This window comes from Phallusia mammillata, chromosome 4 (assembly GCF_965637545.1).
Source record: "Phallusia mammillata chromosome 4, kaPhaMamm4.hap1.1, whole genome shotgun sequence".
Classification (NCBI taxonomy): Eukaryota; Metazoa; Chordata; class Ascidiacea; order Phlebobranchia; family Ascidiidae; genus Phallusia; species Phallusia mammillata.
This window is the reverse complement of record NC_137255.1, coordinates 4873365-4897942: the sequence shown is the minus strand read 5'-3', so window position 1 is coordinate 4897942 and position 24578 is coordinate 4873365. Positions and strand designations below refer to the sequence as shown.

Here is a 24578-nt window from a genome sequence, read left to right as displayed (position 1 = left end):
TTTAAAAACTGATGTAGATAAACAAAGACCACCGATAAAAGTACACAACGTAGAGCTTTATGTAGCGTTTATGGATACAATTAACACATTGCGGCAAAGCGTACACTCATCTAATTTCTAATGAATTTGTTTTGAGAAATGTGCACGCCAAGAAGTATACAAAACGAAACACTGAAGAAGGAATAATATTATCTTTAATCAATATTATTTATAATTGTTTGTGGAACTGGTTAAATGTACTAATTCAAGTGGTTAATATTAAAGCGAAATTAAAAAAGCGAGATAAAAGCATTTCATTTCTTTGCAAATAAAAAAATGCAGTCAACTCTATTGCATGTGCAATAAGTATATCTCAAAGCAGTGTGTCAACATTTTGGAAACCTTTATTTCCAGGTTAATTTTTTTATCTTTTTTTATTTCAGACACGAGAATTACAATAGAATTTAAAATGATTCTCACAATCAATTTTATAGCATTTACAATCCAAATTGTGCTTTTAAATGAATTAGGTGTGCCACAGTGCTGCTTCAAATGAAAAAAACCTTTTAAAAATATTTCAATAAAGTACTGTAAATCGCATGTGGATGTGTTTTTGTATCGTGCACTTTATAGCTTGAGGTGTGCCAGCCCATTTTAAGTTAGCAAGTGTGGCTTGTGTAAAAAACAACAACAACTAAGTACCATCGTTTAAGGGCTAAACGCCAGAAAGCACAAATGGCATAGTGTAACTAATTGCACTAAAACAACAAAAATGCCACGAAGAATTCAGTCATGGTATTTTAACTCAAACGGTGCGTTAGTTTGCATAGGAGTCTGGTCATGCAAAAACGTACGTCCAGCGGTTTTACTAAAAAGAATCGGTTTATGGATATGGTAAAAAATACCGCACAGTCATGCGAAATATCTTGCTAACCAATGTGCTAAAATAAACGCAATCATTGCTGTGTAAGGTGAAGCATAGATGTGTTGAAATGCAGAAGTTGTATTTTCTGGTCCGTTTACAGGCGATGTTGTCAGCGGTTGTGTGGTTGTTGTTGTAGTTTGTGTGGCTGTAGTAGACATTGTGGCAGGTGTTGTTGTTGGCGTTTGTGTAGTTGTGGTTGTTGGTGTGGTTGTAGTAGACATCGTTGCATCTGTAGTAGTTGTTGTTGTTGTTGGCATTTGTGTAGTTGTGGTTGTTGTAGTTGGTGTGGTTGTAGTAAGCGTCGTTGCAGTTGTAGTAGACGTTGTTTCTGACTCAACTATATCATATTCCGTAAACTCAATGGGTAGCAGACCTGTAAGAAAGTGGTTAAAATCTAACCAACAAATATATTAAATTGAAATTTACGATCTCGTATCCAGGTATTGTAGTTCGCAACGCGAGTGTAAACTCCTGGTACTTTTGCCGCAGCACATACTGGTCCTCCGAACGATACGATGCCTATTAGATACCATCTGCTCTCATCAATGAGGCATACAAGTGGACCTCCAGAGTCACCCTGTAAAGGTGTTTGTAGAAAAGTTGTTGCATATTTATTTCAATATATTAGCTGTTGCTGCGAGGTATAATATAAACTTTATAGAGCTCTTCTGGCAATTCGTTTTGTACTGACGTTTCTTTATCTGAGTATACAGTGAATGTAAGTACTTCAGTTCACGATAAACTTAGGCATAAAAGAATCAAACGCAAGCACAACGCGACGAAACACTGTGCGAAAACGATTGATTTATTTGCGATGAAGGCGACCTGATATAGCACGTCGAAACGTCGGTACAAATCACAATTGCCAGAAGAGCTCTAAGCTAAAGTGGATATCTAAGCCAAGTGGACGCAGGAAGTAAAGATAATGAGTTTTTTAGCAGACATTAACAGCTGACAAATATATTTTGCGTCGTTATTATTCTCCATTGTGGGAGAGGTTTTTCAAAAACGTTTTTTATAGTTAGGTTTATTGGCAGTGAGTCAAATGGAATTAGCAGTTTTTTACAGTAAACTACATGCAACTGAAACAATTGCGAAGAAGTCCTCATGTATTTGTTTTTGGCTTACCTGACAGGAGTCAACACCTCCTCTTTCATAATCCCCAGCGCAAATCTGACCGTCTCTTAAGAAACCGTAAGAGTTACGGCAGCTTTCTCGGTCGACAATCGAAACTCTGACTTGATGTAGAGTTGACGCTACATCGTGGTCGGTAGCTACAAACAAATACAAGAAAAGCGTTTACTGACGGTTACTGATTATGTGTAGTTATCTGTATGTATAATCGGCAAAGTAACAGTGCTTCCAAATCAGAATCAGTCAACAATAGTGTTTAACGATATTGGTAAAAAAAAAAAAAAAACAAGTAATGAAACCCACACACAAAAGGAAACAGCAACCTGCTAAAAGTGCTAGCTTCTGACGTACGGTCTAATGAAGAACTGCGTTTAAGCCGCCCGATGGGAACGAAGTATTACTTTGTGACAAAAAATGCAATTGTGTAAGAAGTAGATACCTAGTTTTCCGTAGCCTGTTGTCACGCAGGTGGTTCCAACGGGAATGTCGAATCTTTCAGAGTTACTTGGTAGACAAACTGGTCTAATATTAATGGTTAAATCCAACCAGTAATCAAGTTGAATCAAAGCAATATCGTTGTTGCTATCCGAGCTTGAGCTTGAAACAAAATGTACATTTAAATTTTTCATAAAATTTAATACATTTCAGAACACAACTTGAAAAAAATTATGAAAGGTTTCCCGAAAACAACATCACCAATTAACGTGACGTTAGAATTGTAACAGTATGTACCATTAATTTGTTTAGTTGTCCTCTTATCTAGAATATTAAAAAACGCTACAAAGCGCTCTCACTATTTCTACCAGTATCTGTGACACATTGGTTTTAAATGATAAATTTTTGTATCCGACTGTAAAACCAGTGTGTTAAAATAAAACCTAATTAACCTACGTTACAAGACCGGCTAAGGCTAAGCAAACCACGATCTACAAAACTAGTGTTTTTTGCATTGCATTTGTGTGTAGTATTAACTTTAAATGGGCCTACCACGTCCTCTTTTGCGAGGACTCCTATTTAACAAAAAACAAGTTGTCCTCCGAGGACAGGAAAAAGTGCCCAAATGTCCTCCTTTTTAAAGAATTTCTGATTTATCAAATACATTTGTGACTATTGGGCCTTTGAAAGCAACCAAATATGCATCTTCAGCTTATTTTTTGCAGAATACACGGGAATACAACATTATTTTAGTGTTGTGATGTGATAAACGTTAATCCTTATCCAAACTATTCTATACCGTATAATTTTTGAGGCTACTATTTTTGGGGGGACCTTTAAGTATTTTTTATGATCTTTTTAACAATCTGTCCTTCTTTTGGGGGATGGAAATATGGTAGGCCAAACTTATGAGTGGTTTGGTTAACTTACCTGTTGTAGTCTTCGTGTATAGTTATATTGTAGGAATTTCTTATTTGAACTGCGCTATCTGATGTCGGTAATTCATGCAAGTTAGCATAAACCTTTACAGATCTGGAAAAGGAAATAAGGCCGTAATCCTAAAATGTGCTAGAGCTAGAACAAATGCTAAAATCTTTAGTGACTGAAAGGTGTCCAAATTTGTTACATTTGGTCCTAATTGCCAAGAAAGTGTTGACAAAATAAGTACGCAGTATTCTAGAAATGATCAAGCTGCAAATGTAAATGTTTAAGGCCCTAAATAGTTAATCAAGTTATAGTTTAGTAAAAAGGTTACTGCAGATTACAACGATGCCAAAAAATGTGTACAGCATGTTTATTTATAGTTTTATATTTTGATCTTCGGCACAGGATGTGGTTAATTCTGGTGTTGAACGCATAACAAAATGTATATTTACATCTTTCGAGTTTGTAACTTACGTTGCGTTTACGAGACAGTGTGCAGCGGTGACAATAAACTCCACGTTTACTATGGAGCCTCCGCAAAGAAAGGTCTTCGAACCAACCGTAATTTCGAGTCTTACTTGCCAAGGCCATGACCCTGGCACCTGTTCGTTGCCACCCACAATCCTTGTATCCTGAATTGAGTTACATGTATCACATTGCATGACAGGTGATAGCTGTTTAGCTATTTAACTTACCCATAAAAATTGTGGTGCCACGTTTTGCTTTCCACATACATCAAGGACTGTAGAGCTCCCCGACGCTGAAAAAACAACATATTATTACAACAATAAATTTTACCCCACTTTTATACAGTTATAAATAGCATTTTATTTAGGGTGTCTTGTTTTAGCTTTTAAAACGCTACCAATTTTTCTGTCCAAAACAATACAATAAATCTTCAACCTACGTTCCAGGGAAAACTATTGTTTTGTGTAAGATCGTCAGGTGTTCCGCAAGAAAATCATTAGTTTTAATAGTGTTCCTTGGAATACCAGTACCAAATCACTGGCACAGTGTGCGTAAATTTAATTTTAATGTAAGTAATCCGCTATCTCCAGTTTTAATGTTCCATCGGTATTGGCTCATTTATTGTTGCGCATCATTAAGATGAACATAAATCATAACAGCCTGAAGCGTCGATACTGACAAGCGATACTCCCTACCCTTTAAAGGCGCCGCACTGAAGATTTTTTTAGCCTACGCCATTGCCACACTTTTTTAGCCTATGCTTGGTGACCGGCTGAGCCTATGCTTGGTGACTCTAATGGGCAGGGCATACTGTGATTTACGATTGGAAGTTTGTTTGTTTTATTGCTTCTTTATAAAATGTGTCCCGCAATAATATTTTTTACAAGTTTTCTGTGGTTTAAAAAAGATTAAAAACCACTCAAATAGATAACATTTTGAGGGGTTTACCAGAAACTCGTGTAAAGTGCATCATATCTAATTATTTTTTCCCTTTGGTGCAAAAAGTTACCGCATTCAATTTCGTCGCTGTCATCAGTACAGTGACGCGTTCCATCGCATTGTTGCGTAAGCGGAATGCAATTTCCGTTCCAACACGTAAACTCATCGCTGGCACATCGAGCTGAAAAACAAAGAAAGTCGTCAATCACGTGACATACCGTATGACGTCATGCATTCCATTCAGACCGAAACGCATCGCAGTTTGGTATGTCGAAAACATTTTGTAGGAATATCCTTTTTGGGGAATTTTCGGTTTCGGCCCAGTTTTTTTAAACTGCCGAAATCAGATTTCAAAACATACATGTTTGGACAGTACAAGAGAATTTTAAGCATTTTGGTCTACAAACATGTCAAAAAGCAGAATCGCGGTTTGCCGAAGTAATTTAGCTGAATCTTTGGCGGGCTGGCAACTTTCTTTGGCGGGCTGGCAACCATGGCGTTGTATACGTACGACTTGTGGTCCACTGAATCAGAAATCCTTTTGCAGTGTGTGAAGAATCCGTTATAAATCGGAGTGTCACATTAGAATGATGAGCGACGAAATTTCTAGGTCGGGTAACGCCGCAGAAACCGACACTGGTATACTGAGAAAAAGTGAAATTGTTTTACATTTAATACCAATAGTTTTAACAATAAGCTGCAGACAGTGCACATTGTTTCAAAGAGTCAGGTCTCACCGGTGCAGTAGGTGCACGACAAACTGGAGTGTCGTTGGAAGGCTACACCAGCCAATACGGCCCATCTCTTGCCACCAGCTGCACTGAAAAGACCTTATAGGTCGAAACAGTGTGCACTGTCCGCACCTTATCATTTATTGGCTTCATGCGTTTGCGAGATTACGCATTCGTTGTATATAAAGGTAAAAATTGCAAAAAATCACACCTAAAATTGTTTAGCAAGTTAAACATTACGCGTGTTCAGCAAGAAAATTTGTATGCATGTAGTGTTCCGTGGCTTATAAAAACATTACTCAAATATCAAATTGTACAATTAACGAAGAGTCAACACATTCATAATCATGTATTGTGCAAAAACTTTTGTCAACTGTTATCGAATACACAGTGCAGTATAGTATCAATTCGCAAAGCAAATTCTAAACTGGGATCAGCCCTATATAAAGCGTTCATACCGACCAGCGATCCCGTCACACTCAGACCTATACATCATAATACTTTAGGCCCTGTAAAGGCGTTATACGCAATCAGCCAGCCACGAAGCATTCCTATATGACAAGGCGTATTCTAGAAAGGTCTAGCCCGCGGTAGGTTAAGAACCCACGGCCGAAGTCTTTTCGGGACACATGCTCTACCAACTGAGCTCAATTTTCCAGCCTATGCCTTTCCAAGTGGAAATGCTTGGTGACAGACTGATTCGGTATAACGCCTTCAATCGGCCTGGCGTACTACGATTTAGAATTAGACAAAATAGGAATTATTGAAACACATATTCTGAAAACGTAAACAGTTTTGTACCAGTATGTCTCCATCGTAAATCCCCAGTTCATCATGTTTGCAGTTTGCCGAAGATTCAATGTCAAAATCCAAAAATGAGATCGAAATTGCCTGAATTAAATAATAGTTAAATACGTTTGCAAATGTGTAACGATATAATTCGTATAAAGTGGTTGGCTATGTCCAACGTTTATTATTTGATAATTTTGTCAATGTTTACCATTATTTTTCCTCAAAAAGAATTTCCTATTTTTGATGTTTTTTAAAAGTTTAAAAAAGTTTGAAATTATTTTTCCGTAAAAAATACTTGTTAATGATATTTTTACCTGGTTTTCTGGTGCAATAATTTCTGTGGTGCAATCAAGAAAGTTGCCGTAGTTTGCAGGGTAATTTGGTGATGAGATATTTCCAGAAGCTTCGTTTAGCGTCGCTACGTTGCATATGTTATGTAGCCCTTTATCCAAAACATAAATTAATTTGTTTTTTATGAGATTTACACAAAGAAAAATTTTACGCACACGCTTTCTTACCTTCGGATCCTTGGGTCAAATAAACTATAAAAAGACAAAAGGACAGAATTTTCATTGCTAAATCTGTAGGTTTGGCCTAAAACCATGTATATCTCTAACAGCTGTAGATTAAAGTAAGTTTCAAAACAGATTTTAAAGTCAAGTTTACTCTGCCGTCTGCTAATCATCGCTATTACGTTTTCACGCAAATTAATCAAATAACAACTTATACGTTTATAAAGATTTTTCACAAATACGCCTTTTATGAGAAAAATCCGTCTGAAATAAGATGCAATGGTAGTATGGTACCATTCAAATAATAGCTGATCTTTTTATGTTTAACGCACAATACACTGGAAAATAGGTGTGAATTATCCCCACTAACGTTATATCAGTGACTATTATGTGCAACATATTACCAGGTGGTCGTACATTTATAGGGCTATTGACAAGGGTGTTGCAACCTTTATTTCGTAATGGGGCTTTTTCGCAAGGCGGTGTTTTCCGAACTAACTTAGCAGGCGTTGGAATTGTGATCTTTGTCAACTGCACGGATCACTTACCCCAAAATTGCCTTGTTCTACACCAGGGGTGTGCAACCTTTTTCACCGTGGGGCCAAATACAATTACCATGATCAGCTCGCGGGCCGCACCCCAAGCTGATTTCAATTTGCTTCATACCAAATAGGCTTGTAAGTTAACAAGTAAATGTCGCATTCATTTATAGTCACATTATTGCCAGGTCGCATTGGAAAATGCACCGGGCGCACCATTGTGCTCAAAAATATATGATAATTGGACTCGTTTGCCAGTAATGCATTTTGCAAAATCTCTAAAATTTTATGATATAACAATGTTTACTACTTTACCCACAAAAAAATTACCTGCTTAAACTCAACGTCTTAACCTGCAAAGTATGTATCTAAACTGCTCTATATAACTTACTTTATATCGCAGTCCGAAAACATTTAATATCATCAAGAATAAACTTTGGTTACTGTATCCCTCAGTGATAAAGTGCAGGAATGTGCAACTTTTGTACCGCTAGCAAGTTTGCTGAAAGCTATATGTGTAAACCCGGCACGGATGGCTGACCATAGAATGGCTGACCATAGACAAAGGGGGTCAATGACGTCAGTTTAGGATTTTCGGGGTAAAAAGTTGCACGATCATTCCTTATCCATTAAATTTAGCCTCTATTCGATCGAAAAAGTTCAAGTAATTGATTATCAGAGAATTTTGAATCTGTGTGTGTTTTTTGTCGAAGCTGACGAAACTTTTAACTATGTCAAATCGTACTCTTGGTAAAAGTTTGAAAAGCGAAAAAGGGAAACGACTGTCACACATTTGGGACCAAATAACTGCGTGTTTGTGGCGATGTGTTACTGCAGGAGTAGGCAACCTGCGGCCCGCGGGCCACATGTGGTTCTTGATTCAAGGTTGTGCGGCCCGCGGAGACACTTGAATTTGAAATGTAGCCTACTGACAAACGAGTCTAACTATAATATATTTTTGAGCAGATTAATGCGCCGAAGCAATTTTTTGCGACCTGGCAAAATGTGGCTAGAATCAAATGTGGTAAGCAACAAAGTAAAATCACCTTGTATTATACACCGTGTGGTAATTTTGGCTTTTGTTTTTGGCCCCACTGTAACAAAGGTTGCCCAGCCCTGTTTTACTGGATGCTGTGCGACTTATGCCTTTTTATAAATCAGTTTTTGCGCTTTGGGCAATTGCTCCTAATCTGGGGCTCGTTAATCGATTAGTATTTTGAGCCAACATGATTTATTGTTAACAACATGATTTATTGTTTTGAGCCACATGATTTATTGTTAACACAATTTGAATACAAAAGTAATATGGTTGCAAAAATCGCGTTGATTGGCACTTACAGAATTACTTCAATCAAAACGTTTTTTTTTTGTTTTTTATAATTTCAATTGGTTGTGTAATGACTTTCCTCAAGGATCGAAACTAACTAAAATTGCAGCCAGACCACGAGCCTATGACCTCACCGGGCATATTTTGAGGTAAGTTTCACGGGAACGGTTCCCCGTCACGGCTGTTGCGCAAGCAAACACGTGCTTGCTGTTGCAACAGCTTAGGTCACTGTGGGGCAATTCAAACTGGGGCGACTATGGGGTTTTGCACTGTTCGATTCACTATGCTAGTAAGTATAGAATCCCAGTTAATCTTTTGCCGCAACAAATTCACTTGCGTTTTCTGCTAAGTACTTGAATTCCCAAAATTTTTACTTGCGTATTATAGTGGTTGAATTTAGTACTGGTTTGAATTCGTTACTGTTGAACAATAAACTAAAGCGATTAACCATGTAAGGGAGATGGCAAAAAAAGTAACAGGTCCGACTGCCCATAAGAGCATATGGGTTCTACCAACTTTATCCGTGATTAGGACACGCAAGTGTTTATTTTTTTGTGCAACAATACCTGATACAATCAAAATTTCAAACAACTGTATTTTTTGAAAGCGTTTCATTAAAGTAAAACGATTGAACACGATGGACACAAATCTGTCCGACACAAAATGTATATTTTTGTGTTGGTGTTGTAAGTCGGACGAGCTTTTTGGGTCGGGTTTGGAATTAAGTTTCTATAAAACGGCTGGGCCTGACTCGGCGTCATTTTTTCACCATGTTTTGGGCTTGGTTAGGGCTTTATTCTTTTTTAAATCGTTTTTTGTTCAGGTTTGGTCTATGGACTGCATTTATGCCTATGCGAACTCCGATTTGACCTTATGTACGTGCTTGGGGCAGTGGTTTTCAACCCAGAGTTCGTGAAAACCTCAGCGCCAAACACAACATCCAGGAATGATTTTCTCCTGAAAGGCCCAGACAACTTAACGACTACGATGTATTGTAAAACCAGGTTACAAAAGTAATATGGTTACGAAAATCACGTCGATCTTTGCTAAAAAGTTTCTGCAACCGACTTCTTATCTAAGCTGATAGACAAACATTTCGAAGCAGTTTCCTTTTTTGGCTTTTAAAATTGATTTTCTATAACACAACTGCAGGCAGTACACACTGTTTCAACCTATTATTCATGCTTTTTGCTATAACACAACTATTTCAGTACAAATATAGTAACAAGACCACGAGACTATTACTGTAGCTGGCACAGTTTGACGTCACCTGTTAACGGAAATAGCGCCCGGTCACGGTTGTAGCACAAGCGAACACCTGCTTGCCGCAACGCTTTAAAACGCAGGTCGCTGTGGGGTAAATCGAACTGAGTTACCAGTGGGTTTTTACACTGTTCGTTGTGTTACGCTAGTATGGTGTATATAATTTCAGTTAATCTTTTGTCGCAACAAATCCACATGCAATTGCCTAACCAATGGCATTATTTTTCCTAAAGTCTTTACTTGTGCATTAGTGGGTGAAATTAGTACTGGTCCGAATACGTTGCTGTTGGACAAAAAACTAAAAGCTATTTACCTTGCGGCTGGAAAAGAAAATAATTCCAATTATATCGTGCCACTTGCAATACATCCGGGATTAGGAAGCAAATTTTTGTTTTATTTGTTCATAATGCAAGCAACGTTTTGTGGGCACAATTATCTGACGTTGTTTTGATTTTGTGTAATAATACCCGTTCGTCTCAATATTTTGAACAAATAGTTTTTTGAAAGCGTTAGATCACCCTAACGGTTTAAAACGATAGTCATAATCTACAATCATTTTGTCTGGATATAAGACGAGGCGGTCTTTTAGAATGGTTGGGGCTTGAGTTCGCATTTTTGCCGCACATTGGCCAACTTTCGAGCTTAATTCAGATTTTTTTCAAATTTGGCTTTTCGGCCCCAACGCACCTATTACAAGTCTAATTGTTATCTCCAAATCAAGTTAAAAATCTAAAAAACAAAAAGTGGACATTGTGCTTCTGCAATCTACATACATATTTTTTTATTTTAGGTTGCAAACAGTATATGCTGCATAGCTGGTCAAGATGTGCAATTTACAACGTGTTGTTGAAATAAACAACAAGGCGAGTGTGATATACATTAATTTAGGCGTTCCAAAATAAGCTAAGCACAATGCTCGTGAAAGCAAAAAACGAAAAAATGTAACGTTTCATGAACCAATACACGAAAGGCACTTTTTTTCTGCGTTTGTTAGTTAAAAAGTTCTCACTAAAAAGCTATTAGTTAATGGTTTAGACTGTATATGCCAGTTATAGAATATGATTTACACATTTGGCATATATGCCAGTTATAGAATATGATTCACACATTTGCCAAAACTCAGCGCATTGCAGTTATGCAGCTCGTCTTCCGAGCACAATTGCTAAACCGAAAAGAATTATTGCTATAGCTGCGTGTGGTGACTTTTTGATAAATTTAAAAGCTGTTGTCGTCTATTCGATTACAGACGTTGTCGTTGTGTCTGTACAAAAATAAATGGTGGCAAAGTGGCGAAAAAACTGATGGCCAAATCATATAATATTTTTACAAAATGTATCATTTGTGAGCATATATACAGAAACTGTTTTACAAAGTGTGTGCGCCTGTTTGTTACAAGCACGCTTACGAATTTTACTTCATGATTTGTACCACAAACAAACTTCTGTTTTTTATGCTGATCCTACAGAATCAAAAAACTTACCTATAGTTGAAGTAGTTGTGCCTTCTGACACGGTTGTTGTGGGGTTTGTTGTGCTATCTACATTCGAATTGGTTGTGGTAGAGGTTGACTTCGTTGCAGATGTAGTAGAAACGTTTGTTGCTCTTGCTGTCGTTGTTATGGAGTTTGTAGTTGGCAAACGAAACGTGAAAAAAGCGTGTATAATTTATCACCAACGTATTGAATTGTTATATATCTTGCAAAAACGGGAATGATTTCGTACTTGTTAATTTTTTAAGGCCTGTAAGCTGTGGTGGGATTCAGCCGGTTAGCATCGGTTCTATAGAACCGTCTCACGAAATTTTATGAGATCAGCGAACCGCTTAGCATTGCTGGTTACGGTCAAAAGACTTTTTATAATAGAACCGTTCTATTTGAGATACTGTTGATGCCTATTAAGTTAATTAGTTGAAACAAATATATTATACAAAATCGGTGAATGACTTTGTACTTATGATATGATATAAAATGACACCAAAAATTAGTGTTTCAATATTCAAAGAATTTAGCTTGTACTTACGACTTGTGGTCCATTGAATCAAAAATCCTCTTCTGGTAACAGTTCCATCGGTCAAAAATCTTAACGTGACTGTAGAAGTTTGAGAAACAAAATCGAGTGGGGTATCCGAACCGCAAAACTCCATGCTGGTAGACTAAAAAGAATTATGATAAACATTTTGTTTGTGTCACTCCCAAATGATTTTACGACAAGAGATTACGAGTTTAGCCGAACCTAGTAAGATTAGTTATGGTGCCTTATGCGATAGGCAAACATATGAAGACCTATATTTAAATAATAGTTACCACAACCGCAAATAAATATCTGGGTTTTACGTCAATTTGTTTCTACAACATACAACTAAAAAATAAGCAGCTGCCAGGCATAATGTAACAAATAGGAAGCTTTTAGAGTAAAAACTGCCAGCAGAGCTGAATATTTGTTAATATAGAACTGATAGTTGCCAATAGAAAAACGATAACCGATAAAATAAAATTCATGAAAAAAACATTTTCATACCCGCATTGTTCCATCATAGATCCTCAATATATCTGATAGACAGTTTGTTAGTACCCCTGCTTCAAGTTCAAAGTCAAGAAAAGTGACCAGAATAACCTTGAATAATAAACAATAATTTAGTTTAAAAATAATTTTAGTATTCAGACGTTACCATTACAATGAATTTTAATTTAGCATTCAGTTCAACTACAAATATGTTGCATGTTACCTGATTTTCTGGTGCAATAATTTGTGTAGCGCAATCGAGGTTATTGTCATAATTTGCAGGATAATTTGGTGATGAAATGTTTCCTGATGCTTGCGTTAGCATCGGTTCTTCGCATATGTTATGCTGCCCTTTACGCAAAACATAAAAAAATTGGGAACAAAGTGTATAGATTGGAAATGTTGTCACCCACCTTTGGATGCCTGAACCAGAGACGCGACGAAAAGGAAAGTAATAAACAATGTCATTGTTAATCCCTAAATCTTTAGGCACCAATTATACTAAAAACGGTTTCAAAAAAGTTGATTTATTTTCTTTTATTTGAACTAACTATCGTTTTGTGACAGTTTGACTTCAAAATTCTGTGTCAAGGCTTTTCTTTTATAAAGCTTCTCTGTCTGAATTATAATAGTTTATGTTTTTGACACTTTTAGTGTGCAATAGTTCATCAAAAAGTTTAAAAAAGCGGAAAACTAAACGACAAGAAATCTACCACCAATAGTCTATCCTAGTCTAAATTTAATGACTTACCAGCCGTCGTTTTTGCCAAAAAAGCGTACAGTGTTACAGTAAAAAAATTCGCTAACCTAATTTTGCAACCAAACAAAGGGGATTTACATGGAGTGTTTACCGACTCAATTTTAAAGAGGAGTTTTAACAAAATTGCATGCCTTGGTAACTTTATCAACGTATGACTGGGTGTGGAATGACTTTGCACTTCGGTTGTTTGTATGTATGGTCGTCAAAAGGTTTTAGTTTAAACGCTGGCAATTATGCCACGCGATTCATGGCAAGTTTCGACATATCTGTTTGCTATTGGGATGTTAAAATGTGTCACATACATAAACTTTTTCTCCCAACTGAACTTTGTCACATAAGAAAAATCTGATTGAGTGCTGATTGCTGTCATTGTATTAAATCCAGCATTTTCAAAAAAATGGTAGCTAATGGCTTCTCAAACAGCTTTAAAATGAAACAAAGAATGTTCTACAAAGTGTGTGCGCCTATTCGCTACAAGCACAAAGTTAATACCTTGCAAATGTTACTTCATGATTTGTACCACAAACAAACTTTTGGTGCTTTTTTGATGTTGATCGTACAGAATCAAAACGTTACCTGTAGTCGAAGTAGCTTCGCTTGTGCCTTCTGTCACGGTTGTAATGGGTTTTGTTGTGCTATCTTCACTCGAATCGGTTGTGGTAGAGGTTGACTCAGTTGAAAATGTCGTAGAAACGGTTGGTTCTGTTGCTGCCGTTGTTGTGGAATTGCTAGTTGGCGAAAGACCTGTGAAAAAAGCGTGTATAATTTATTAAATTGTAACTATTTCAATTTTTCGCATACGTTTATAAATTTGAAACAAAATTTGCACTTTAGACACAGAACCAGAAAACAGCTGCAAAAACCTTACGACTGAAAAAAGCCAATTAAAAACACAGTGTTGGCACTTACGAGTTTGTATCCAAGAATTGTACTTTGGTACGCGTGTATACACTCCAGGAAACCCTGCCAGTGCACAACCTACTCCAAAAGATGTGATGCCTATAAGATACCATGTGTTCTCATCGATAAAACACACCAGTGGTCCTCCAGAATCACCCTACACAATACTTTTTGGTAAAGTATGGTCCCATTGGAGATGTTGGTGTAAATTTAGGTAAAGTAGGGAATTCTGTTTTCCACACGTAAATGCTTTTTGACTGTCATTTCACTATGTTTGTTCCTTGTAATTGTTAAACATAAAACAAAATAAGGACTCAGTTTAAACACAAGGACTACAAGTTTTACTAAGACACTACAGTTCAAAATATGGACAAATCTTAGAAATAAGGACGGTATGGTAACCTGTGTATAAATGTCATTTGATTTAGGATTTCAAATCGTCTGTAAAGTGTTGTGGTACTACTAGCTATTAGCCTCGCATCAAAATATTTCAATCGGTATGTTTGTGTTTAAAGAAGCGAAGTTCGGTCTCAAAAAACTAATACTGCGAAACTTAGACAACCAAAGTCAGAAATTGTTTTTTGGCTTGTTCTCGGGCCACAATGAGTAATTTTTTGTCTTCTTTGAATTACATACTGCATGCTTTAGATATGTGACGAAAAATAAAAACTTTTTCTGTTTAGTTATGTGCTCTAAACCAGTGCTCTTCAACCTTTTTTCCCGTTGTATACCTTTTACAATTTTTAAGCAACTTTGTATACCCTACACATAGCAATTTATAATTGTGCATAGAACGTAACAGTCTACCAATAGGTAGGCTACTTGCCTGGTCGCGTGAATTATTGTCATACAAAAGGCCAGGAGTAGACAACCTGTGGCCGTGAACATGTAAACTGAAATATTTGGCCCAGAAGCCCAGAAGCCGCATGTTTGAGACTTTTTGTAAGCACATTATGGGTAAACAATGCGAAAACAGGCATCATTAGCGTCACAATTTAGATGGTGACGTTATAAACAGTAAAGTCTGATCCCTAGACTGTTCTACGTAACAAGCTAGAAATTAAATTGGCCATCAGGCACTATTAATAAGGATTTACGATGCGGCCGTCACAGCGGAAAGGTTGTGCACACCCTGTGCTACGTCCTGTGTAAACCTAAGAAGTTGATTTAATGGCTGGCTTGTTGCTGCAATCTTTCAGCGATGTGGACATGTGGTGTGGTGTTGACTTGTTCTCAATTTTTTGTATTCACAATCCTTTACTCCAGGGCCTTTAAAAGTAAAATTTCAGAAAGTACATTGTTCAACCTTAACAGACTCCAGGGATGTGCTTATTTGCTTCATAATTCACATTATTGACGCAACAATCCCAACCTGACGCAATAATATTTACAGCAAGCAGGTCAGTCTCACATAGGTCACCAGCATGCTATGTCTTCCTGCATTTCATAAAAATAGCGATGTTTAGTAACACTGACCTCAGCTGTATTCCCTTCGTATACTTTTCTTCAGTCGTATACCCTAGTTTTAATGTGGTATACACTTGGGTATACAGTATACCCGGTTGAAGAGCACTGCTCTAAACCACGAAGACCCATTTTCAGTGAACTCTATTTACTGATCACTAAATACCCGATATGATGGAAAATTTCAAGTATAATGGAAACTATTGGGAAATTGCTTTTATTGTTTACCGAACACGAGTCGACTCCTCCTCTTTCATAATCCCCAGCGCAAATCTGAGTTTCCATTAAGCCTTCGTAAGCATTACGGCAAGTCTCTAGGTTAATAATAGAAACCCGGACCTGGTGTAAGGCTGAAGGTAAGTCCCGATTTACCGCTACAAAGCAATTAGAAATTGTTGTGAAAGTTGAACATAAAGAAAGTTGAACATAAAGTTGATTTACCCAGGCGTCCCCAGCCGGTTGTGACACAAGTTGTACCAGGTGAAATATTAAAGGTTTCTGTGTCTTCAGGGATGCAAATTGGTCTAACATTGCTGCTGAATATTAACGGCTCGTCGAGTTGAACTAGAGCAATATCGTTCATAAAATTGATCCTAAAACATAAAGTTGTCGTTCGATTATGTCTTAAAGGCAAAATGCTCGTGATTTTTGAACCCAAGTATTTCGAAACTGTTTAGCAAGTGAGCTATTTACGAAGGACAACTGGGAAGTAATAAAGAGCAGAATTGTTGTTGAACTGACCTTTCATACTCTTCGTGGTTTATAATTCGTATAGATGATCTGTTTTGAAATCCAGTAGTAGGTGGCCAACTATGAACACCAGCATAAACCGAAACAAACCTAAACACAGAAGACATTAATCTTTGCACCATTCAGAATTGGGTTAGCAGGTTAAATCCAATACTTTTTAAATGCATGGGATTCCAGTTGGTACCTTTTCAGCTTGCGCTCTTACAACTTATCCAGAATAACCACAAGTGTTTGTGTTTAGATTTAAACTAGCCACAATTATTACGTAATGTAAGTATAGTAGCAAACACGAAAGAGTGAAGGACAAACTTTACAAGGCAAAGGGCACATTCAAAAAATAAAACGTCTAAAAGACACAATGAAAGTTCCTGTAATTGAAGCTAGCTTTAAAGAAAAAGAAACACAAATCGCTTTGAACATAACTTCGCTCGAATCAAATTAATTGCGATTTAAGAGGCCTCATCAACTTTATTATTGAGCCCAAGCAGTACTGTTTTAGCACAGTTTGTTTCACATGTTTAACCTACGTTTCATCTATAAAACAATGTGCAGCGCTGACGATCCATTCTGAGTTTATAATTGATCCTCCACAGAGCCCACCAGACGGAAATACGAGTCTTACTTGCCAAGGCCATGATCCTGGCACCTGTTCGTTGCCACCCACAATTCTTGTATCCTGAATCGAGTGGCAGTTGTCACTTGACATGACAGGTGGCATAGACTTTGTTCACTTAACTTACCCATAAAAATTGAGGTGCCACGTTGGGTTTTCCGCATTCGGCAAAATTTGTGCTGTCAAGTGCTAAAAATAAAACCACGAAAAAAAATATTTTCGAGTGTTTTTACTTTTCTGTCCTCTTTTGTACTCATTCTTTTGCAATTTTATGAATTAAATGTCAATTACAGACTCTTCTAAGTTAGCCATTGCCGATGTTTTATTAAAAATGTATTCAAAAATTACTGACTCTAATTAAACTTCCCAGTATACCACGTTTTAGCTGTACAATCTCTCAACATCGCATAAAAAAACATGTTCTGTTACGCATTGCTAAAATGCTAATAACAAACAATAATGCACTTCAGTGCAAAATTGGGTGATGCATTTTAAATCAAGCTTGACTTTGATAATATTATTTACCGCATTCAATTTCATCGCTGTCGTCATTGCAGTGACGTACTCCATCGCATTGTTGCGTCAGCGGTATACATTCTCCGTCCCAACACGTAAACTCAGTGCTGGCACATCGTGCTAAAAACAAGAAACTTGGTCACATGACATGTTGTTTGACGTCATCATTACGCGCATTCCAGTCAGACCTGAAGCGCACCGAAGTTTCGTTTTCCGAAAAAATTTCGTCAGAACTTGCATTCTTGGAAATTTATCGCTTTGATCCATTGTTTTTAATTTCACCAAAATCGTGATTGGAGATTTGGTGGTTGGCGAACAAACAATGAATGTAACCTTGTTGTATTATAAAGAAATTTTGAAAGAAGAAACAGTAACAAGCGGAAAATGAAACATGGCGGTGCATGTAAAAACAAAAAGGGTATCAAATCACGTGGTAAACCATTTAAAGTCATAGCCACGTGCGAGATACATCTAATGGCCATTCTATTTGAGATACTGATAATGCCTATCAATTAGTTAATGACTTCGTACGGTGAATGACTTCGTACTTGTCAAAGTTTTCAAGGCCTGTAACCGATATGATACGAAATGACACCAAAAAACAGTGTTTCAATATCTACAATTTAGCATCTACTTACGACTTGTGGTCCATTGAATCAAAAATCCTCTTCCAGTCACACTTAGATCGGTCGAAAATTCAAACGTGACTATGGAACTTTGAGCGACAAAATTCCTGGGTGGGGTATCACCGCAAAACCCTATGCTGGTGTACTAAAAACAATAAAGATAAACAGTTTGTTTGTGTCACTCGAAAACGCTTTTTTACGACAAGAGGATTCGAGTTTCTCCGAATCTAATAAAAATATTTACGCTGTTTTATCCAATAGGCCAAAATCAAGGTCTACATTTAAATAAATAGTTATCACACCCACATAAAGGTACCTGTTTTTTTTATCGTCAATTTGTTTGTACAACATAGAACTAATCAATAAACTCCTGCCAGCCATAATGTAACAAATAGACAGATCTTCCAGGAAAAAGCTGCTAGCAGAGCTACATATTTGTTAAAATACAGAACTGATAGTTGCCAATACACAAAACGATAACCGGTATGATAAGAAACAAAACCCATGAAAAAAAGCATTTTCATACCAGCACTGTTCCATCATAGATCCTCAATTCATCGAATTGGCAGTTTGTTCCAGATTCAATGGAAAAGTCAAGAAAAGTGATCAGAATAACCTCGAATAATAAACAATAAGTTTTCATAAGTTTAGAATTCAGAAGAATCCAGATGTTACCATTTCAATGAGTTATAAGTTAGCATTCAGTTCAATTATAAATATGTTAGATGTTACCTGATTTTCTGGTGCAACAATTTGTGTAGTGCAATCGAGGTCATTGTCATAGTTGGAAGGATAATTTGGTGATGAAATGTTTCCTGATGCTTGCGTTAGCATCGGTTCTTCGCATATGTTATGCTGCCCTTTACCCAAAAACATCAAAAAAATTAGAAACAAAGTGTAAGGATTGGAAGTGTTGTCACCCACCTTTGGATGCCTGAACCAGAGACGCAACGAAAAGGTAAATAATAAACAATGCCATTGTTAATCTCTAAATCTTTAGGAAACAATTGCATTAAAAACGGTTTCAAAAAAGTTTATTTATTTACTTTTATTTACACTAACTGTCGTTTTGGGGTCCGGACCCCCCCCTTTTTTAAAAAAATTGTGCGTAAATTAAATAGGCTCAAATCGTTCCGTTACCGTTGCGTGATAACAGGGAGTCGTTATCTCAAAGCCGTGAGCTTTCAATCTCTTGTATTCGCTTCTTATCTAATCGCCAATTGTGACGTAACAAGTGTTTAACAAGGAGTTTTATGCGCTAACAAGCGAAAAGTTACGTTCCGGTAAGAACGCTGGTTTTAATTTGTTTTTGTTAGTGTTAAATGTACTAAATGCAACTGTTTTTGCAGTAAAACAATGTAAACTGAGTAAAAATGGTTAAAAACGTTTAATGTTGTATTGTTTCTGTTAAATTTGTTAATAATAAAATAACTTAACAGTTTCGACCTGACAAACACGTATTAGTTTGCCACACACAGGTAAACGTAATTTGTTACTCGCTAGGCACAATTTTTGCCTTCTGCAGTTACCAACTTTAGTGCATCCGTGACATTGCGCAACTTAACAGTGGGATTGCCGCTTCAGAAAGGCGTTCAGTTCTTTAGAAATTGCTGCCCGTTTTTTTAAGCAACGATTTTGATGCAGTTTTGCTGAGTAAGCTAAATAGCAGCGGCGGGATCAGAAAACTACAACGCTTTTGCTAAAATAATTTGTCGTTCTGCCAATTAGACAGGTAGAGAAACCGCCAAAGTCGAAAGTTGGACCGGGTTTCGGTTTTGGGCCTGCTTACAATTTTGGACATTTGAAGCGTTTTGCCGCTTAACGCGTCGTTTTAAACCAGAAAACGAAATAAGCGACGATTTAGTGGCATTTTGACATGTCAATCACGTATTCAGTCTCGTGCGGTTTAGCACTGTTGTGTGGAAAATTGTTCAAAGCGATCTAATGACGTATAATGACGTCATTAGGGAATTTCCCAAAATAAAACGTTGGACCCCCCCTTTAAAAATTTCTGGATACGCCCCTGACTTGACTTGACTTGTATCATATCAAATAAACCCCATCCGGTTGTTACACTTGGTTCCCGGTAAAATGTCAAAGGTTTTTGTATCATCTGGTAGACACATTGGCCTGTTGTTGCTATTAAAATTCAATGGCCTTTGCAGTTGAACTAGGGCAATGTCGTTTTCGTAATTTGACCCATGGAAATAAAAAGTTTAAAGATAAAAATACTAACTTGTTACGTACCAATTGCCAATACATACCAATACATACCATTCTGGTGTAAAAAATTCTTTATGGGGCAGCTAAAAGCACAAAGACTGACTCTAATTTTTATAAAGCATAAAGAATTTGCTTGTTTCAAGCAGTTAGTCGAACCGTCATATGGGTTCAGGTTCGGTTCGGGTTCACTTGGTTTTGTTTTCAAGGGTTCGGGTTCGGGTTCGGGTTCGGGTTCGGGTTCGGGTTCGGGTTCGGGTTCGGGTTCGGGTTCGGTTCGGTTCGGTTCGGTTCGGGTTTTTAAAAATGTATATTTTCGGGTTCGGGTTTTGTTCCGGTTTGGGTAAACTATCCAGTTCGAACCGGTTTGCGGTTTTTAAACCGGTTCAATTTTTTATTCATTTCAATTTACTTCTACCCATCATCTCCCTTATCAAACTCCAAAAAAGCCTTATCAAACTCCAAAAAAAGTTTGCCCGTGAACTGTAATTTTTTACATGCCCTATAAGTGTTATCTCGTGTATTCTTCAGTGCGTTGTTCTGAAAAAAAAATCACAAAATACATAACAGACTACATTTTTTACTGGTTTAGTTCCGGCTCGGGTCCAACGCCAAACAAAATATGGGGTTCAACTCCGGTTCGGAATTTTAGAAAATCGTAATTGGCGGTTCGGGTTCGGTTCGGGTTTAATAAAATTAACCGCTCATACAGGTTCACGGGTTCGGGTTCAGTTCCAGTTCGACTCCCTGGTGTTAAGCGTACTTAATTGCAGAGGCATTGATAGCTTCACTTGTTTTCGGAAAAGCGTATGAACTAGTAAAGGTGTTTTGTTTGACGTACGCTTTAAACTCATGTAATACTATCCGTCTGGCTAATCTCGCTTGATATTCAGTAGTCGGTGGCCTTTTATGTAAACCAGCATAAAGTGTAAATACACTAAAAATAAGGTATCATTGGTATGCCGCTTATTGTACACTCGATACATGTTGGCCTGAAAGAACAACAAGTTTAATGTTAACTGCTTTTGGCTTACAATGAAGTAAAAAATGGATTTTGGGGACCCAAAGTATAATGGATTTAATCGTAGTTACACCTTATTTGCCAGTAATTTCCGATTTCTATTGATTCCCGCTTTTCCTCAGTACAACTTGTGTTGCAACCTAATGAAGCTATTGCGTTGTGTGACGTAATAATCGACTGCCAGTTTTGTGTGATAACGCAACGTTGTTTAGTTCTTTTCGTTGCTGACAAAAATATCTACCGCGCCTGAGCCGACATTTTTGTTTTGCAGAAACAGCTTTTGTAATGTAAACTTATCGAGATGTACAGAAAAACTTTTAACTTTTATAACGGGTGTTTGTGCATTAAGAATAGATTACCAAAGAAAATTGTCATTCCATTGTTATGCAACAGGTTGTGCACCCTGCCAAGTAGTGCAGACGGTTGTGATTCTACAGCAAAACGTGTCTAGTACCCGTTGCAGCAGTTTTGGCAAATTATGTCATCAGTGCATTTATACAAACTTCGAGGACTGTAAAAATTGTTGTTCTGACTTCTAAATAACACATCATACTTGTAAACAGTGTTTCATACCGGAACGGAACGAAATCAAATAAGGTTATTCGTTCTGAGCAAATTTTGTATTTCGTTGATTCGTTCTGGACCTATATTTTCATTTAGTTCCGGTCTGACCGAAATAAATTGATAATGGTATTTTTCGGTATTTCGGTCTTAACAAGACAACGTTTCTTTGTGGTCTTTGCAACTATTAATCGAAAAAAGAAAGTTGCAACACACAAGAATTATTGTCGGTAGTTGTTGCGTCACATAACATTTGTCAAACTGATGCAAATTGTAGGAGCTTCAAACTATATCATAACGGCGCGAATTTTTCAGCAATTGTTGCATGAAAAATAGGGCCAGAACGAAATACCGGAGTAAAAATATATTTTATATTTTGGCATTTCGTTCCGGTATTCGAGCCAAAAATTATTTATTTGTTCCGTTCCGGTATGAAACATTGCTTGTAAATATAACGTCAAATAAAACATTACACATACATAAATCATCATATTTTGCGTAATATTTTACTTTAGCACTTTTCCTGTACAAACAACTACAGGTATTGGCAGCGCTCGTTCTATTCATCGCATGGTCGGCCTTGCGTGGTTGCTGGAGCCCTTTTTTGCTGGTTGCCAGGATCGCGTAGGTCTCATAGAGCTAGTTTATAAAACCCAAAATGTCGGCTCGGGGAATCCCCGCAATGAAATCAGTTGCTTCCGTTCGAAGAATTGTTTCCTTTCCGTCACTAAGGCTAGATCCACACAGGATTTCTCGCGAGCCTAGCGTACGCCCACGAGCTGCCCCGCTGGCGCAGTGACGTCCACACAGACATAAAACTCGAGCTCGCGCGCTGGCGCTCCGGCTCACACAGCCGCACTTTCACTGGGATCTCTTTTACATGTGCTTTTCACATGGTCAATGTTTGGCTGTACCATATCGGTTAATATAGATAAAGGTTATTCTTTCTATCCTTATAATTTATTATAATTTGAATTTAGTTCTGTCTGGTATACTTATAACATTAAGGAAGTTTCCTTTGGCAAAATCAACATGTGTTTTGCTACCAATAAACATAGTTCAAAAATGCTCCAATTTGTTTTATTTGCAAGAGTTATAAACCATGACATCATGAAATAAGCAAACTTGGTAGTTCCAAATAAATGTGTTGCAAAAAGATTAAATGCAGTTTTAACAGATCCACACACACACGCTCGCGCGCCGGCGCATAGTTGGTTTGTTCTTTTATAGCCAATCAAAAAATACCTTCATTTGCAGTTTTTCCAAGATAGGTAACACAATGTTTTACAGCAGGGTGGTCCAACTTTATTTTGTTGCGGGCCATTTAAAATCGTTAACTTACTACGCGGGCCAAGGTTTAAATTTTTGCAGGAAAAACTTGTTTCTGGGTCAAACTCTAGGGTAACTCTACACCTTGTTTTATCTATAGATAAGTTTATTTTTATTTTTATAGTTTTTACTAAGTAGAAGGGTAGAACTACTAACACGATATGTTTCAGCAGATCCAAAAGTGCTTAATTTTCGATAGGTGGCGCCAAGAGCACTTTTTTCATTTAAAACGGTATATCTCAAAAAATGCTAACGGTTAGGGCTATTCGGGTCGGGCTAAGGTATTATCATTTGAAATTCAATAAAACTAGTTACTAATGCAATATTTCCAAAAACTTGCATCCCAAACCAACCCCTCTTTATCCGCTAAATAAATAGTTCAGCTCTTTACGCTACCTATCGAAAAGTAAGCACTTTTGGATCTGCTGAAACATATCGTGTTAATAGCTCTACCAAGTAGAAGCTGTCAAAAACATCCAGTTTCCACTCTAACGCAAAAATGCCCCAGCACGGTTTAAAGAAGAACCCTTTATTACATAACAATGCCATGTCATACGTCACAATAGAAGATTTTGCAGTATTTAGTGTGTGTAAATCCTCACACTAATAAAACATTGAATTATTGAAAACAACACTTATAGTTGTCTTTAAAATGTTGGGACTTTCGCGGGCCAACAAAATTATCTAGCGGGCCACAATTGGCCCGCGGGCCTGCAGTTGGACCACGCTGTTTTACAGCATCATCCAGTTTTTAGGGTAATAACCTAGCCTGAACCTCTTCTTACTGGTGTTCCATGTTTTTCTGTTAAAAGCAATTGTAAAGTTTTTAGAAATAAAACAATGTTTGCTTTCCTTTTTCTGTTTATATTTTATAAACTCCCAAACACAAACTTGGCTGTGTTTACATCTTCACCTGCACATATACAAGGCACTGGTTGAAAGGACTAATGCAGGTGGCTTATTTGAAATGAAAATTTTTTTAAAATGCGAGATAAAAGCATTTCATTTCTTTGCAAATAAAACAATGCAGTCAACTCTAAATTATTGCAAATGGAATGTAACAAAACAACAGCACAAACCAGAAATTGAAAAAATTATACATTACAACACATGAGTAAGCGTCACAGCTGTGCTAATTATAACCTAAAGTATTTCAAAAGTACTGTAAATCGTAAGGTATTTGTGCGTTGTTTGTATTGTTCACTTTCCAGCTGGAGGTGTGCCGGCGTTAGCAAGTGTGACTTGTGTAAAAAAAGACAACGAAGCGCCGTCTTTTAAAGGCTAAAATCCAGAAAACAGGAATGGCCTATAGTTCAAGTAATTGTACTAAAACAGTGAAAAGGTATGAA

The 24578-nt window shown here is 37.2% G+C and overlaps 2 protein-coding genes across 2 annotated transcripts; both read right to left on the bottom strand.

Moving 5' to 3' along the window:
- Nucleotides 1–326: 326 nt before the first annotated feature.
- Nucleotides 327–6900, bottom strand: LOC145222543 (chymotrypsinogen A-like). The gene is made up of 11 exons (XM_080088685.1): nt 6846–6900; nt 6642–6769; nt 6337–6426; nt 5316–5448; nt 4875–4985; nt 4093–4157; nt 3872–4029; nt 3404–3505; nt 2478–2635; nt 2033–2178; nt 327–1481 (listed from the first exon to the last, which is right to left on the bottom strand). Exons 1-11 carry the CDS (start codon nt 6898–6900, stop codon nt 1299–1301), a joined length of 1329 nt encoding a protein of 442 aa, XP_079944811.1. The 3' UTR covers nt 327–1298.
- A 4055-nt stretch (nt 6901–10955) lies between these two features.
- On the bottom strand, nt 10956–19003 carry LOC145222542 (enteropeptidase-like). The gene is made up of 16 exons (XM_080088684.1): nt 18831–19003; nt 18625–18714; nt 18111–18243; nt 17482–17592; nt 17084–17145; nt 16871–17019; nt 16335–16433; nt 16035–16186; nt 15822–15967; nt 14139–14286; nt 13806–13973; nt 12693–12820; nt 12485–12580; nt 11987–12119; nt 11449–11574; nt 10956–11229 (listed from the first exon to the last, which is right to left on the bottom strand). Exons 1-16 carry the CDS (start codon nt 18972–18974, stop codon nt 11201–11203), a joined length of 1914 nt encoding a protein of 637 aa, XP_079944810.1. The 5' UTR covers nt 18975–19003; the 3' UTR covers nt 10956–11200.
- Between the last annotated feature and the right edge of the window lie 5575 nt (nt 19004–24578).

Excerpts from the sequence above, each read along its gene's own strand:
- LOC145222542 (XM_080088684.1), bottom strand. The coding sequence starts at position 18,974 with ATGTTTTTGGGTAAAGGGCAGCATAACATATGCGAAGAACCGATGCTA. Across the intron at positions 14,287-15,821 it reads GAGGAGTCGACTCGTGTTCG|GGTGATTCTGGAGGACCACT; the intron begins GTAAACAATAAA and ends AGTATTGTGTAG. Across the intron at positions 11,230-11,448 it reads CACAACTACTTCAACTATAG|ACACAACGACAACGTCTGTA; the intron begins GTAAGTTTTTTG and ends ATTTTTGTACAG.
- LOC145222543 (XM_080088685.1), bottom strand. The coding sequence starts at position 6,900 with ATGAAAATTCTGTCCTTTTGTCTTTTTATAGTTTATTTGACCCAAGGA. Across the intron at positions 6,770-6,845 it reads TTTGACCCAAGGATCCGAAG|GGCTACATAACATATGCAAC; the intron begins GTAAGAAAGCGT and ends TTTTGGATAAAG. Across the intron at positions 3,506-3,871 it reads CACTGTCTCGTAAACGCAAC|ATCTGTAAAGGTTTATGCTA; the intron begins GTAAGTTACAAA and ends TTCCTTTTCCAG.